Source organism: Microcaecilia unicolor, chromosome 2 (genome assembly GCF_901765095.1).
Source record: "Microcaecilia unicolor chromosome 2, aMicUni1.1, whole genome shotgun sequence".
NCBI classification, from domain to species: Eukaryota; Metazoa; Chordata; class Amphibia; order Gymnophiona; family Siphonopidae; genus Microcaecilia; species Microcaecilia unicolor.
This window is the reverse complement of record NC_044032.1, coordinates 12105735-12122827: the sequence shown is the minus strand read 5'-3', so window position 1 is coordinate 12122827 and position 17093 is coordinate 12105735. Positions and strand designations below refer to the sequence as shown.

The following is a 17093-nucleotide window of genomic DNA, read 5'->3' as shown; positions in this document are numbered from 1 at the left end:
GCACATGCTTTGAATGCAGAGGCTTAATAGGTAGAGCTGGAGAGCTGCCAGGTTACCCGGTTCCAGGAGCGAAATTCTGAGCCAGTCCTGGATTTCTGCAACCCTATCCTGGTACATTACATTACAGGATCCAAAGTGCTGATTTCAATTGGTGATATCAGGGACTACAAACAGAACACTGACTTGGGATATAAGTTCAAAAACAGGACTGTAAAAAAGTCTCCATCCTGTAGGTGGGTAACTTGGCAGCTGTGCAGCAGGGAAGCAGAGCAAATCATATTCACTCTGAATTGCCTCTGATACAAACCAGAAATTCCAAGAGTGCTCAAAAGAATGAGATTTAAGGGCCATGTGTCCAATATATAAAAGGCTCATAAGTGGAAAAAGCAAAATAAAATATTTAGCCTTTTTTTATGCTTCTGTAAGAATATAAGCAGAGCGGAGGCAGCATTAGAACATAAGAACATAAGTAATGCCACACTGGGAAAAGACCAAGGGTCCATCGAGCCCAGCATCCTGTCCATGACAGCGGCCAATCCAGGCCAAGGGCACCTGGCAAGCTTCCCAAACGTACAAACATTCTATACATGTTATTCCTGGAACTGTGGATTCTTCCCAAGTCCATTTAGTAGCGGTTTATGGACTTGTCCTTTAGGAAACCGTCTAACCCCTTTTTAAACTCTGCCAAGCTAACCGCCTTCACCACGTTCTCTGGCAATGAATTCCAGAGTTTAATTAGGCGTTGGGTGAAGAAACATTTTCTCCGATTTGTTTTAAATTTACTACACTGTAGTTTCATCGCATGCCCCCTAGTCCTAGTATTTTTGAAAAGCGTGAACAGACGCTTCACATCCACCTGTTCCACTCCACTCATTATTTTATATACCTCTATCATGTCTCCCCTCAGCCGTCTCTTCTCCAAGCTGAAAAGCCCTAGCCTCCTTAGTCTTTACTCATAGGGAAGTCGTCCCATCCCCGCTATCATTTTTGTTGCCCTTCGCTGCACCTTTTCTAATTCTACTATATCTTTCTTGAGATGCAGCGACCAGAATTGAACACAATACTCAAGGTGCGGTCACACCATGGAGCGATACAACGGCATTATAACATCCTCACACCTGTTTTCCATACCTTTCCTAATAATACCCAACATTCTATTCGCTTTCCGAGCCGCAGCAGCACACTGAGCAGAAGGTTTCAGTGTATTATCGACGACGACAACCAGATCCCTTTCTTGGTCCGTAACTCCTAACGTGGAACCTTGCATGACTTGTCCTTTAGGAAACCATCTAACCCCTTTTTAAACTCTGCCAAGCTAACCGCCTTCACCATGTTCTCCAGCAATGAATTCCAGAGTTTAATTACGCGTTGCGTGAAGAAATATTTTCTCCAATTTGTTTTAAATTTACTACACTGTAGTTTCATCGCATGCCCCATAGTCCTAGTACTTTTGGAAAGCGCGAACAGATGCTTCACATCCACCTGTTCCACTCCACTCATTATTTTATATACTTCTATCATGTCTCCCCTCAGTCGTCTCTTCTCCAAGCTGAAAAGCCCTAGCCTCCTTAGTCTTTCTTCATAGGGAAGTCGTCCCATCCCCGCTATCATTTTAGTCGCCCTTCACTGCACCTTTTCCAGTTCCACTATATCTTTCTTGAGATGCGGTGACCAGAATTGAACACAATACTCAAGGTGCAGTCGCACCATGGAGCGATATAACGGCATTATAACATCCTCACACCTGTTTTCCATACCTTTCCTAATACCCAACATTCTAGTCGCTTTCCGAGCCGCAGCAGCACACTGAGCAGAAGGTTTCAGTGTATTATCGACGATGACACCCAGATCCCTTTCTTGGTCCGTAACTCCTAACGTAGAACCTTGCATGACGTAGCTATGATTCGGGTTCTTTTTTCCCACATGCATCACCTTGCACTTGCTCACATTAAACATCACCTGCCATTTAGCCGCCCAGTCTCCCAGTCTCGTATGGTCCTTCTGTAATTTTTCACAATCTTGTCGCGAGTTAACGACATTGAATAATTTTGTGTCATCAGCAAATTTAATTACCTCGCTAGTTACTCCCATCTCTAAATCATTTATAAATATATTAAAAAGCAGCGGTCCTAGCACAGACCCCTGAAGAACCCCACTAATTACCCTTATCCATTGTTCAAAGGAATTTGTCCAAGTAATTTAATAGTTAACAGGGTAAATTCCATAGGCTGAAAACTTCCCTTCACTTAGTATGTGCACAGGTACATTTGTACCAGTGAATGTCTCCACTCCATACTTACGAGACTGGGCATCCAAATGGCAGATGACATTTAATGTAAGCAAGTACAAAGTGATGCATGTGGGAAAGAGGAACCCGAACCATAGCTAAGTAATGAAGGTTCCACATTAGGAATCCACCGCTCAGGAAAGGGATCTCAGTGTCATTGTTTTTTTTTTTTTTTTTCATTTACATTTGCATGGTTTATTAATATGTTGCTAAATGTATTAGCATCGTCTGACTACATTTTATATGCTATACAAAATGTGATTCTCTACAAAATGTTTAATTGCCATTAAGCTTACTCTGTCCTGTCTGATTAACTAGAATTGTTATGATTTATCATTTTTATTCAAAATCAGTATCCTGTACATATATCACTATACAACTTTGTCACTTGCTTTCACAATAACAGTTCCTTATTTATTACAGGTAATGTGAATTTGCCGGAATCTACAAAAACAAATTATTTTTCTCTTTTATTTTTGTTTTTTTTATTATATTCCCTCCCTTCCCAACAAACCCCCCCAACCTTTCCCCCAATAATCCCCTCCCTCTCCCTCCCTCTCTCCTGTGAGAACAAAACTTAAGACTAGAAATTCAACAATCTACTTCTCGCAACCGGGGTCAGCGTATTTAATAGCGGGCTCCTTATATTCTGAAACCGCAGCCCTGTCCTGGAACTAAAGTCAACCACTCCCATCCTCTCCATCCGCATCATCAAAATCATTCGTGACCGCCACTGAGAGTGTGACGGGTATTGACTGGTCACCCATTCAGACAAAATCACCTGCATGGCAGTCACAGTAGCCCTGTATACAAAAGCTTTGAATCCTTTTGGTATTGGATGGATAAACACCGGGTGTCCCAGCAATAATCCCGATTTACATGTCCATCTGGCTCTCCAAATAGAAGAGACATATTGCGTTAGCTGTTTCCAAAATTTAGCTGTGCCTATGCATGTCCAAAACATATGCCCCAGGGTGGCTCCAGCTTCCTTGCATTTAGGGCATTCCCCCCACGGGGAGATCCCCATATGAAAAGCCCTCCTGGGGGGGATATAGAGTCTGAGTGCCACTTTATATTGAGTCTCCCAATGCGACATCATGATGGTATGTCTCTTCATAGTCAAAATATAAGCTTTAAATTGCGCTACTGTAAGGTCCAACGGAATATCTTCTTTCCACTGCGTTAACAACTTTACAAAATCTGGTTCCTGAATAGTATCCCTGATATGTCTATGATGGAATTTTAGTGGAACCCGTTGCTGCGATGTTAGCGAAAATGCTGAAGCCAGCTCTTCTTGAACATCTTCAGCTAAATCCTCCCAGGACAAGGACTGTGTGTAGTGTTTTAGCTGACCATAATGAAACTCATCTGAGGGGAGCAGATCAAATTCCTCCCGGAGCTCTTGGAACGGTTTTATCCGTCCTTCAAGAGTAACTGCATGTAACAGGTATACCATCCCTTTACGCTTCCATCTTTGAAAAGCTGGGTACAAAGTTCCAGGTGGAAAGGCGGGATTCCCACAAATCGGCAGAAATGGGGTAGTTTTTGATGAAAATTTGTGCAATTTACAAACCCATTGCCACACCGCTTTCGCCGACCTCAATATTCCTGTCCGCTGTAGGATATATGGTAGGGAAGGCCCCGCCGTATGTAAAAAGGCACTGAAGTGCGTCTCAGGACATAGCTGTAACTCTATATGAGTATCCGAATAATCCTGGGTTCCACGAAACCAATCATTTATATGACGCATTCCACTTGCCACCATCATATATTTAATATTCAGCAAGCCCAGGCCTCCATACTCCACCGGGACAGTCAACACTGTGTAAGACAGTCGTGGCTTTTTCTTTCTCCAAAGGAAGGTTTGCACCAATTTTATCAACTTCTGTTCGTCCACCTTTTTTAGGAACAGTGGGAGTGATTGAAATGTGTATAACCACCTGGGGGCCATCACCATATTAAATAGCGCAATTCTTCCCATGAGTGAGAGTGGTAGATTCCCCCAGGCCTCCAACTGTTTGGTAGTATCCTGCAACAATCTCTGCACATTTTGCCCATAAAGTTTTGTTAGATCCCTGGTGATAGTGACTCCCAAATATTTCAAAGAGTTTTGTGTCCACTGTAATGGGAAAGTCCCCAGCCAATTTATCTGTTCTTCTGGCAACACTGGCAAGGCCATAGATTTGTGTAGATTTAAACAAAAACCTGAGTAATTCCCATACTGTTCAATTTGCTGCAACAATCTTGGTAAGGTCCGTGGGGGCTCTCGTAGGACTACTAACAAATCATCTGCATAAGCTAATATTCTGATATCCTGCCCTGCTAATTTAACCCCTTGAAGATCTGGAGCCAAAGAGACCATACGCAGTAGAGGTTCCAGAGTCATGATAAACAACAAAGGGGATAGGGGACAACCTTGTCTAGTACCACGCTGTATTGCAAACTCTGGTTCCCGGACACCATTAATGAACACTCCCGCTTTGGGTTGACAATAAAGCGTTTGAACTGCGTACATGAACCAGCCCTCTATACCCATGGCCGCCAGTGTCTGGTACATGAACGTCCACCCAACCTGGTCAAACGCCTTTTCAGCGTCTAAACTTAGTACCAGGGTGGGCGCCCCATGTTGTTGGCTGATCGCCATGGCCATCAAAGTTTTCCTAATATTATGTACGGACTGGCGGCCTTTCACAAACCCCACCTGTTCGGGACCTATCAATGATGGTAGATATTCCGCCAACCTCACAGCCATCAATTTTGCCAAAATTTTTGTATCGACATTTAACAGCGAAATTGGTCTATAGGATTCAACATTGTCTAATGGCTTCCCTGGCTTGGGTATTAAGGTTATGAGCGCTGAATTTGCATACTGTGGGAATTCCCTTTTTTCTACTACCTCCCGGTAGTATTCCAGCAGAGATGCTAGGGCCTGCCCTGATAGTATTTTGTAGTACTCTCCTGAAAATCCATCGGGCCCGGGAGCTGACCAGAGCCTCAATGTTTTAATCACAGCTTGCAATTCTGTCATTGTCAAAGGTTTATTCAAGTTCCCCAACTGTTCCCCTGTTATTTTTGGGAGCTTTGCCTGTGCTATATATTGTTGCATCTCTCGCTCCGTGGGAACTTGTCTGGATTTATATAGGGCTGAGAAATAATCTGTGAATGCTTGCCCAATCTTTTGACGGTCCGTAATTAAGTTCCCTTTTTTATCTTTCAATGCAGTCACTGTCCTCGGGGCTCCTGAATTTTTTATTAAGCGCCCTAACATTCTGCCTGCCCGATTGCCATATTTATGTAGTTTGTATTTGTAAAAAAGGGCCGATCTCAATTCCTTTTCATGTAATAGACTATTAAGGGCCACCTGTGTAGCCTTCAAATTTTCCAAAGTAACCATTGTGGGGTGATGTAGGTGAATTCTCTTAGCTCTCTGCAACTGGCGCTCTAAATTCAATATGCCCACAGCCCTCTTCTTATTCTTAGCACTACAGTAAGCTATAATAGCTCCCCGGATGACCGCCTTAGAGGCCATCCAGAACAACTCGGGTTGATGTGTGGCATGCCATTTATTATGTTCTATATAATGATCCCAGTTCCGCTGCACATGCGACCGCAACCGTGTATCATGATATAGGCCCGCCGGGTATCTCCACCCTCTCTGTCCCGTAGTGTCTGTGGTAACTTTAATATCTGTCCATATCATAGCATGATCTGCCACTTCTTCTGGGCCTATATGTGCTGTGTCTACTAGGTGAAACATGTTGCGGGCTAGCAAAATATAGTCTATCCGGGCAAACGTGCCATGCGCCCTTGACCTGTGCGTGTAATCTTTCTCTCCTGGATGATAAATCCTCCATGGATCTACCAGGTCAAGGGTCCTGGTAAATGACTGCAATTCTCTAGCCCTCACTCCTCTATACTGAGAGTCCTTTGTGCTAGAACAATCTTGTCGGGGATCCAGGACTGCATTGAAATCCCCAACCACAATCAATTCTCCACCGTGACTTTGCAGGCATTTCCCTGCCAGGTTGGCGAGAAAGGAAGCATCGTGATTATTAGGCCCATATAAGACCAAAAGCAACAAGGTTCTCCCCGCTAACCAAACCTTCAACATAATATGGTCCCCCCGAGCCCCCCTCTCCAATACTGTAGCTTTATATGGGAGTCCCTTTCTAAATAGCACCGCCACCCCCCCCCCTACGACTCTGTGTTGACGCTGCAAATACTTCTCCTACCCAATATTTTTGTAGTTTAGAATGTTCCAGATCAGTTAACCGCGTCTCTTGTAAGCACGCAATATCCGCTCTGTGTCTCTTAAGTGCAGAGAGTATCTTAGATCTTTTAATTGGGGAACTAATCCCACCCACGTTCCAAGATATTAGTCTAGTGGTCATCCTTTAAACCACCCCATTCCAGTGTCCATGCTACGCCCCAGGTTTTACAGGTCTCCTCAGCTCCAAGACCCCACTCTCTAGAACGAACTCTAAAAGTACCTCCCAGTTCCATGATACACTTCTCCCGGTTCCCAGGTAATAAGTTCCGCTTCTCTTTAATGTCTAATACTTGTTCTCGTAATATAAACCCTTCTCCCTGAACCCCCTCAATCCCCCCCCACCGGTCTAACCCTTCAGCCAGATTCCCAGGCCTAGCCCCGGAATTAGCAAGAGAGCACCTAGCGTGTCGAGAGCCCCCAGCTCCTATATATGGCACATATTTATAACTATAATTACTGCAACATTGGCATTTTTGATATCTGGTCCCCTTTATATTACCAACATCTTTAGTCTCCTTCTAGCATGCCTTGATCTCGGAGGCTTGTTTTTGCTTCTTCCAGTGATTTAAAAGTCTGCCATTGTCCTTGAACTTGCACTTTCAGGGAGGCTGGGTACTGCAAAACAAATCGAACTTGCTTTTGAGCCAGCGATGAGCATATAGGGTGAAATTTACGTCGTCTCTCCTGCACTCCCGTTGAGTAATCCTGAAAGATCAGGATTTGCCGTCCTTCATGCTTTAATTCACCTCTACGTATCTTAAATCCCTGTAGGACTTCCATTTTATGACGATAATTGAGCAGCCGCGCAACCACCACTCGTGGTCGCTCCTGATTTTCTCTGTTTCGGCCAATTCGATGTGCCCTTTCAATGACCAACTGCCCAAAAGAGTCTGTCAAGGCCAATTCCTTAGATAGCCATCCCGTGAGCCAATCCACCAGGTTCTTGTCAGGTATTTTCTCGGAAAGGCCCACTATCCGCACATTGTTCCTGCGGGAGCGATTTTCGAGATCTTCCAACTTATCCATGTGCTCTTGAAGCTGCCGCTTTACCTCCCGCAGATCTGTGCTGTAGCCTTGCGAATCATCTTCCAAGGCGGACACCCTGGTCTCTACATCCTCCATTCGGGTTTCCAAACCTTCTATTTTCGTATTGTAAGCGTCCAACTTTAAGTCTAAAGCGTCCCATTTTGGCTGCCAAGCATTTGCAACTGCAAGTGTTAACTGTTCGAGTTGCGACGCTGTAAAATTTTGGTGCGCCGGAAGCTGGTCCTCCGCCATTTTCGGGTCTGGCGCTGACACTTTGCTTTTCTCTTTTTCTTTTTTCCCCGTTCGTAGCGCCATTCCGGTTGGAGACTGTCTAAGATATTTGTCCATAAAGGTACGCCAGCTTTAAATTTTTCTTTTTAATCACTCGTGGTGCAGTATTCAAGCGGTTTCTGGAGCGAGGGCCCAAGAGCTAAAGTAGCGCACGTCCACTCAGCTCATCACGTCACGTGCTCTCCCTCAGTGTCATTGTTGATAATACTTTGAAACCCACTGCTCAGTGTGCAGTGGCAGCTAAGAAAGCAAATATAATATTAGGTATTATTAGGAAAGGAATGGAAAACAAAAATGAGAATGTTATAATGCCTTTATTGCTCCATGGTGCGACCACACCTTGAATACTGTGTGTAATTCTGGTCACCGCATCTCAAAAAAGATATAGTGGAATTAGAAAAGGTGCAGAGAAGGGTGACGAAAATAACAAAGGGCATGGGATAACCTCCCTATGAGGAAAGGCTGAAGTGGCTTGGGCTCTTCAGCTTAGAGAAAAGAAGGCTAAGGGACGATACGATAAAGGTTTACAAAATAATGAGTGGAGTGGAACGGATACACATGAATCGTTTGTTTACTCTTTCCAAAAATACTAGAACTAGGGGGCATGAGATGAAGCTACAAAGTAGTAATTTTAAAACGAATTGGAGAAAATATTTCTTCACTCACTGTACATAAGAGTAGCCATACTGGGTCAGACCATCTTGCCCAGTAGCCTATTTCCAACAGTGGCCAACATTCCATACTCCAAATCCCAGGGGAAGCAGTTGCTTCCCATATCTGTCTCAATAGCAGACTATGGACTTTTCCTCCAGAACTTGTCCAAACCTTTTTAAAACCCAGATACACTAACTGCTGTTACTACAGCCTCCGGCAAAGAGTTCCAGAGCTTAACTATTAGTTGAGTGAAAAGATATTTCCTCCGATTTATTTTAAAAGTATTTCTATGCAACTTCCTTGAGTGCCCCCTAGTCTTTGTACTTTTGGAATGATTAAAAAAAAAATTGATTTGCTTCTACTCATTCTACACCACTCAGGATTTTGTAGATCTCAATCATATCTCCCTTATCCGTCTCTTTTCCAAGCTGAAGAGCCCTAACCTCTTTAGCCTTTCCTCATACGAGAGGGGTTCCATCCCTTTTTTGGTCGCTCTTCTTTGAACATTCTCTAATTCTGCTATATCTTTCTTGAGATATGGAGAGCAGAACTGAATGCAATACTCAAGATGTGGACGCACTATGGAGTGATACAGAGGCATTATAGTATTTTCGGTCTCATTCACCATCCCTTTCCTAATAATTCCTAGCATTCCTGTTTGCTTTTTTGGCTGCTGCCGCACATTGAGCAGATATTTTTAGAGTATTGTCTACGATGACACCCAGATCTTTTTCTTGAGCGCTGACCCCCATGGCGGACCCTAGCATCAGGTAACTATGATGCGGATTATTCTTTCTAATGTGCATCACCTTGCATTTGTCCACATTAAATTTCATCTGCCATTTGGATGCCCAGTCTTCCAATTTCCTAATATTTCACAGGCCCCACGTGTTTTAAGAACCTTGAATAGTTTTGTATCATCTGCAAATGTAATCACCTCATTCATTGTTCCGATTTCCATATCATTTTTCAATATGTTAAATAGCACCGGTCCCAGTACCGATCCCTGTGTAATTAAACTATGGAATTCATTGCCAGAAAATGTAGTAAAAGCTATTGGGTTTAAAAAGGTTTGAATAATTTCCTAAAAGAAAAATCTATAAGCCATTATTAAGATGGACTTCGGAAAATCCACTGCGCATTTCTGGGATAGGTGGCATAAAATCTGTTTTACTGTTTTGGGATCTTGCCAGGTACTTGTGACCTGGATTGGCCAATGCTGGAAACAGGATACTGGGCTTGATGGACCTTCGGTCTGTCCCAATATGGCAACACTTATGTAGGCCAGATTTTCAAAGGGCAGCTTTATTTATATGAAACTATCCTCACCTGGGACACAGAAACATACACAAGTGAACTTTCTAGCTCTCTTTTCTAGTGCCGTCCTGCTGCTCATGTGCTCATTCAGGCAGTGCCCCCCTCCCCCCACCCAGATCGACCCACCATCATATAAAATTATTCCATTTGCTGCCAGGTTTTTCCTCAGCCGCCAGCAGACCCTTCACACTTTTCCCATTCTTCTGTCCTCCTCCTTTTCAACAACCCCCCCCCCCCCCCCAGAAAACTCACTAGTTCTCTTCAAAACCCCTGGCAATGTTGCCAGATGGTGAAACATTTTCCAACCCAAAAGTAGCCCCAAAATAGCACAATATTAATATAAATATGAATACAGTTGACATAAATATAAGGTCAATCTAAATATTAATATTGAAATAAAAGTAATCATCAGCAGCTTAATCAATCATCATCATTTTTATAATATAACACTGCATTCCACAAAACAAAAGAAGCATCTTTCTCTTTTGATCAAGGCACAACCCGCAACCAGAGTCAACACCATCCAGGACCGTGGGGGCTGTGGCCTCCTTCCTCCACCACAGACCGCCTGAGGGAGCCAGAGTTTATTGCAGGCACCCTCCGCAACCCCCTCCCTAGGCTAGCAGGCATTTCTTTTTTTAACACACAGTTCCCATGTCCCTTCCTGTCCCTCCACAGCCCAGTCCCCACCCTCCTCTCCCTGTGGTTCCCTCGGTCTATACATGCTCCCTCTGGCTCCTGCTAGCATAGCAGCTACTCACAACTGGCTCTGTCTCATTCTCCACCAGTGGCATAGCTAGGTGGGGCCATGGGGGCCTGGCCCCCAAAAAATTTGCTCTGGGCCCCTGGTTGGCTGGCGAGGGTTGAAGACTTCATCCAGCACTGGTCTGCAGCGGCACCACCACATTGCCTGTCCTGATAATAATGGGTGACTTCAATTATCCAAATATAGACTGGGTAAATGTAACATCGGGACACACTACAGAGATACAATTCCTTGATGAAATCAAGGACAGCTTTATGGAGCAACTGGTGCAGGAGCCGACGAGAGAAGGAAAAATTCTAGACTTGGTCCTTAGTGGAGCGCATGATCTGGTGAGGGATGTTATGGTACTGGGGCCGCTTGATAACAGTGACCATAATATGATCGGTTTTGACATTGACCTTGAAGTAACTGTACACAGAAAGTCAAATACGTTAGCATTTAACTTTAAAAAAGGAGACTATGATAAAATGAGAAGAACGGTAAAAAAAAAACTTAGGGGAGCAACTGAGAGAGTAAAAACTGTACAACAGGCGTGGACGCTGTTCAAAAATACCATCCTGGAGGCCCAGGCCATACATATTCCGCGAATTAGAAAAGAAAGACGGAAGTCCAAAAGACACCCGGCCTGGTTGAAAAGTGAGGTGAAGGAAGCTATTAGGACTAAAAGAAACGCCTTCAGAAAATGGAAGAAGGAACCGTCTGAAAATAACAAGAAACAGCATAAGGAGTGTCAAAGCAAATGCAAGGCGCAGATTAAGAAGGCCAAGAGGGAGTATGAAAAAAAGGTAGCATTAGAGGCAAAAAAACATAGTAAAAATTTTTTTCGGTATATTAAAAGCAGGAAGCCGGCAAAAGAATCGGTTGGGCCGCTGGATGACCGAGGGGTAAAAGGGGCGATCCAGGAAGACAAAGACGTAGCGGAGAGACTGAATGAATTCTTTGCTTCGGTCTTCACCGAGGAAGATTTGGGTGGGATACCGGTGTCGGAAATGGTATTTCAAGCGGACGAGTCGGAGAAACTTACTGACTTCACGGTAAACCTGGAGGACGTAATGGGGCAGTTCGGCAAACTGAAGAGTAGCAAATCTCCTGGACCGGATGGTATTCATCCTAGAGTACTGATAGAACTGAAAAACGAGCTTGCGGAGCTACTGCTAGTGATATGCAACTTATCCTTAAAATCGAGCGTGGTACCGGAAGATTGGAAGGTGGCCAATGTAACGCCCATTTTTTAAAAAGGCTCCAGGGGAGATCCGGGAAATTATAGACCGGTGAGTCTGACGTCGGTGCCGGGGAAAATGGTAGAGGCTATTATTAAAAACAAAATTACAGAGCACATCCGAGGACATGGATTACTGAGACCGAGTCAGCATGGCTTTTGTGTGGGGAAATCTTGCCTGACCAATTTACTTCAATTCTTTGAAGGAGTGAACAAACATGTGGACAAAGGGGAGTCGGTTGATATTGTGTATCTGGATTTTCAAAAGGCGTTTGACAAGGTACCTCATGAAAGGCTACAGAGGAAATTGGAGGGTCATGGGATAGGAGGAAATGTCCTATTGTGGATTAAAAACTGGTTGAAGGATAGGAAACAGAGAGTGGGGTTAAATGGGCAGTATTCACAATGGAGAAGGGTAGTTAGTGGGGTTCCTCAGGGGTCCGTGCTAGGACCGCTGCTTTTTAATATATTTATAAATGATTTAGAGATGGGAGTAACTAGCGAGGTAATTAAATTTGCTGATGACACAAAGTTATTCAAAGTCGTTAAATCGCCACAGGATTGTGAAAAATTACAAGAGGACCTTACGAGACTGGGAGACTGGGCGGCTAAATGGCAGATGATGTTTAATGTGAGCAAGTGCAAGGTGATGCATGTGGGAAAAAAGAACCCGAATTATAGCTACGTCATGCAAGGTTCCACGTTAGGAGTTACGGACCAAGAAAGGGATCTGGGTGTCGTCATCGATAACACACTGAAACCTTCTGCTCAGTGTGCTGCTGCGGCTAAGAAAGCGAATAGAATGTTGGGTATTATTAGGAAAGGTATGGAAAACAGGTGTGAGGATGTTATAATGCCGTTGTATCGCTCCATGGTGCGACCGCACCTTGAGTATTGTGTTCAATTCTGGTCGCCGCATCTCAAGAAAGATATAGTAGAATTGGAAAAGGTACAGCAAAGGGTGACTAAAATGATAGCGGGGATGGGACGACTTCCCTATGAAGTAAGACTAAGGAGGCTAGGGCTATACAGCTTGGAGAAGAGACGGCTGAGGGGAGACATGATAGAGGTATATAAAATAATGAGTGGAGTGGAACAGGTGGATGTGAAGCGTCTGTTCACGCTTTCCAAAAATACTAGGACTAGGGGGCATGCGATGAAACTACAGTATAGTAAATTTAAAACAAATCGGAGAAAATTTTTCTTCACCCAACGTGTAATTAAACTCTGGAATTCGTTGCCGGAGAAAGTGGTGAAGGCGGTTAGCTTAGCAGAGTTTAAAAAGGGGTTGGACGGATTCCTAAAGGACAAGTCCATAAACCGCTACTAAACGGACTTGGAAAAATCCAAAATTCCAGGAATAACATGTATAGAATGTTTGTACGTTTGGGAAGCTTGCCAGGTGCCCTTGGCCTGGATTGGCCGCTGTCGTGGACAGGATGCTGGGCTCGATGGACCCTTGGTCTTTTCCCAGTATGGCATTACTTATGTACTTATGTACTTATGCTCTCTCTTCCCCCATGTCAGGCACGCTCCTTTCAGGAAAATTGCTCAGTTTCACTAAACGGAGCGTGCCGGACGTGAGGGGAAGAGACAGCAGAGCAGGCAATGCAGCAGTGCCAGAGACCAGTGCTGGACAAAGTCTTTAAGCCCCGCCAGCCAACCAGGGGCCCAGAGCAAATATGGGGGGCCCAGGCCTCCGTGGCCCCAGCTGTATAATGCTGGATGAAGTCTTCAGTTGGTGGGGGTTGCGGACCCCCACCAGCCAAGATGTACAGGGGTGGTGACCAAAATGTATCCCCTCACCTTGGGCTCTGGCCCCCCTCCCACTTCGAGGTCTGGCTAAGCCCTTGCTCTCCACAGTCTGTCTCCCGCCGGGTCGGCCAGCCACCACGAGGCCATCTCAGGCCGCCACCACCACAGTTTACCCACACATGTGCTGCGCACCGGTACGGCGCATATACACAGCCATTTAAGGCTGGGTGGATCTCCCGCTTCTCACGCACTCCTATTGGTCCAATTAGGACCAATGAAGGGTGAGCTGCAGAGCACACAAGCTGTGGAGGCAATCAAAAAGCATCCAACCTGTGGCCATGGGGATTGAAAAGCACCCATTAACCCAAGGGCTTTCAAAAGATCCCATGGGGGGATGGGGAAGAGGGAAACCACTCAATGCCACGGTTATACCATGGAATTGGCAACTTTACTGTGCAGGGCTCAGCTTCCCCCACGGTCCTTGCAACAAAGCCCTTCCTTCCTGTGACAAAGTCTTCCTATTGGCTGGATCCTACCAGACCTCTGCACTAGAAAGGGGGAGCAGTGGAAATTTTCAACAATCTCCCCCTCCCCCCCCCCCCCCCCCCCCCCCCCCAGAACACTCACCAGTTTCACTGATTTTCTGCCAAGACACTGCCTGGAACTTGGATTCCCCCACAGCCCTTGTAGCTCAGCCCCTTCTTCCTCTGACTAGAAGACATCCCATTAGCTGGACCCTACCAAGGCAGGAGAGCTGTAGTGGGCTAAATTCTGAAAAGTATCCACACACATAGCCATCCTTCTGGCTTTGAGATAATTAATTTTCAAATTTTTAGAAGCCTGAAAAAAATCCAGGCAGTTAGCAATCCCAGCCTCCTGAATCCTGAGCACACCTGACAGGGCCCCCCTAAACTTTTGTGCCCGAGTCACATGTTTGGCTCTGGTTTGCAATCTGGGTGAGAAGGACATAAGCATGTCATTATGGTGCACCTTGGCAGGGTCACGGGCATTGCAACATGGCCTCTTGACCACAAGAAGATTGAGCAGCTGTGTCCTAAAAACCAAATACCTCACTCTCTCAGACAAGCCCTTCAGACAGAGTCAACGTCCTCTTTGGACTTCCACAGTTTAACAGCAGATACTTACCCGAAACTGTGCCCCTACAGACTGCTTCCTGCTAGTGTTGAACTTCTCTTCCTCCAAGGGTGTTATCTAAGAGACAAAAGACCTGCATTAGTCACAGAGAAGCCAGTCCGCTCCTCACTGCCCCATTCCAGCATTTCCACCATCCTCCCCATCACAGGCCTTCTCTTTCCCTCCTCCCCTCTCCTCCGTATCTCACAAACACAGAGAACATACTTCACCCAGACTGGTCACCTGTGCAGGAGTTCACTCTGAGGAGAGTGTGGTGATTACTGGACTGCCCCAGGATCGATTTAGAAATCTGTCCAGTTTGAGATCATTGTGCGTGATATTTCTGAAGCGTTGGAAAGAAAAGTTTGTCTGAGCTTACTAGGGGGTCTGGTGTCAACGACTGGAAGCACACCGCTAACTTCCTCCCTGCTCAGATAGCAAGGTGGGGGGTGGGGGAAGGAGGCTCAGGCAGGGCTTGGGAATTCCCATTAGCAACACCAACCACGCGTGACACACAAAACCTCCTGGCAGGTCACATGTGCCGTGGATTGCCGACACCTGCTCTAATGTTCGCTCTTCTCTCCTTCAAATATTTATCAGAGCAGTTTACATAAATTAACATACCGACTGTAATAAAGAGGAGAAAGTGAGAAAATTAGGGATCATCATACAGATCACAGGGGGGAAACTACAGAAAGAGTGAGATCCTAGTTGTAGACAGCAACTCCGATACCAGCCCAAAGGAAACAGTGAAATAACGAGTCTTAAAACCAGATTTGAATACTGTAAGTACCTTCAACCGGGAACCGGGATAGGAGGAATTGTCACAGAGAAAGGTGAGTAGTGCAGTGCCTAAGGGATCAGTGCTGGGGCCGATTCTGTTCAATATATTTGTGAGTGACAATGCCGAAGGGTTAGAAGGTAGGGTTAGAAGGTAAAGTTTGCCTTTTTGCGGATGATACCAAGATTTGTAACAGAGTGGAAAACATGAAAAAGGATCTGCAGAAGCTAGAAGAATGGTCTAATTTTGGTAATTAAAATTCAATGCAAAGTGATGCAAAAGGAGTAGAAATCCACAGAGACGTATGTGTTAGGCGGTGAGAGTCTGATATGTACAGACAGGGAGAGGGACCTTGCGGTGATATTATCTGAGGATCTGAAGGCGATAAAACAGTGTGACAAGGCGGTGGCCATAGCCAGAAGGTTGCTAGGCTGTATAGAGACAGGTGTGACCAGCAGAAGAAAGGAGGTGTTGATGCCCTTGTATAAGTCGTTGGTGAGGCCCCACCTGGAGTATTGTGTTCAGTTTTGGAGGCCGTATCTTGCTAAGGATGTAAAAAGAATTGAAGCGGTGCAAAGAAAAGCTACAAAAACGGTATGGGATTTGCGTTACAAGACGTATGAGGAGAGACTTGCTGACCTGAACATGTATATCCTGGAGGAAAGGAGAAACAGGGGTGATATGATACTGACATTCAAATATTTGAAAGGTATTAATCCACAAACAAATCTTTTCTGATGGGAAGGCGGTAGAACTAGAGGACATGAAATGAGGTTGAAGGGGGGCAGACTCAAGAAAAATGTCAGGAAGTATTTTTTGAAGGAGAGAGTGGTAGATACTTGGAACGCCCTCCCGTGGGGGGATGTGGTGGAGATGAAAACAGTAACAGAATTAAAAAATGCGTAGGATAAACATAAAGGAATCCTGTTCAGAAGCTTAGCGGAGATTGGGTGGCAGAGCCGGTGGGGGGAGGCGGGGCTAGTGCTGGGCAGACTTCCACGGTCTGTGCCCTGAAAATTGCAGGGACAAATCAAGGTTAGGTATACATATAAAAGTAGCACATATGAGTTTATCTTGTTGGGCAGACTGGATGGACCGTACAGGTCTTTCACTGCCGTCATCTACTATGTTACTATCCCTTTCCTAATAATTCCTAGCATCCTGTTTGGTTTTTTGGCCACCGCTGCACACTGAGCAGAAGATTTCATCTTATTATCTACAATGACACCCAGATCTTTTTCTTGAGTGCTGACCCCCAAGGTGGACCCTAACATCAGGCAACTGTGATTTGGATTATTCTTCCTAATGTGCATCACTTTGCATTTGTCCACATTAAATTTCATCTGCCATTTGGATGCCCAATCTTCCAATTGCCTAAGGTCTTCCTGCAATATTTCACAGCCCACACGTGAAGAAAGGAGATGTTGATGCCCCTGTACAAGTCACTGGTAAGGCCCCACCTGGAGTATTGTGTTCAGTTTTGGAGGTTGTAACTTGCTAAGGATGTAAAAAGACTAGAAGAGGTCCAGGGGAAGGCGACAAAAATGATATGGTGCTTGCACCAAAAGATGTATGAAAAGAGACTGGAAGACC

At 45.0% G+C, this 17093-nt stretch overlaps 1 protein-coding gene across 1 annotated transcript in view; it reads right to left on the bottom strand.

The window, feature by feature from the left end:
- Nucleotides 1-17093, bottom strand: part of LOC115462771 (myosin-IIIa-like) — a 207468-nt gene that overhangs the window by 54130 nt on the left and 136245 nt on the right. Inside the window, exon 17 of the mRNA XM_030192758.1 lies at nucleotides 14732-14797. Coding sequence (XP_030048618.1) covers nucleotides 14732-14797 — 66 coding nt within the window. The remainder of the gene's footprint in view (nucleotides 1-14731; nucleotides 14798-17093) is intronic.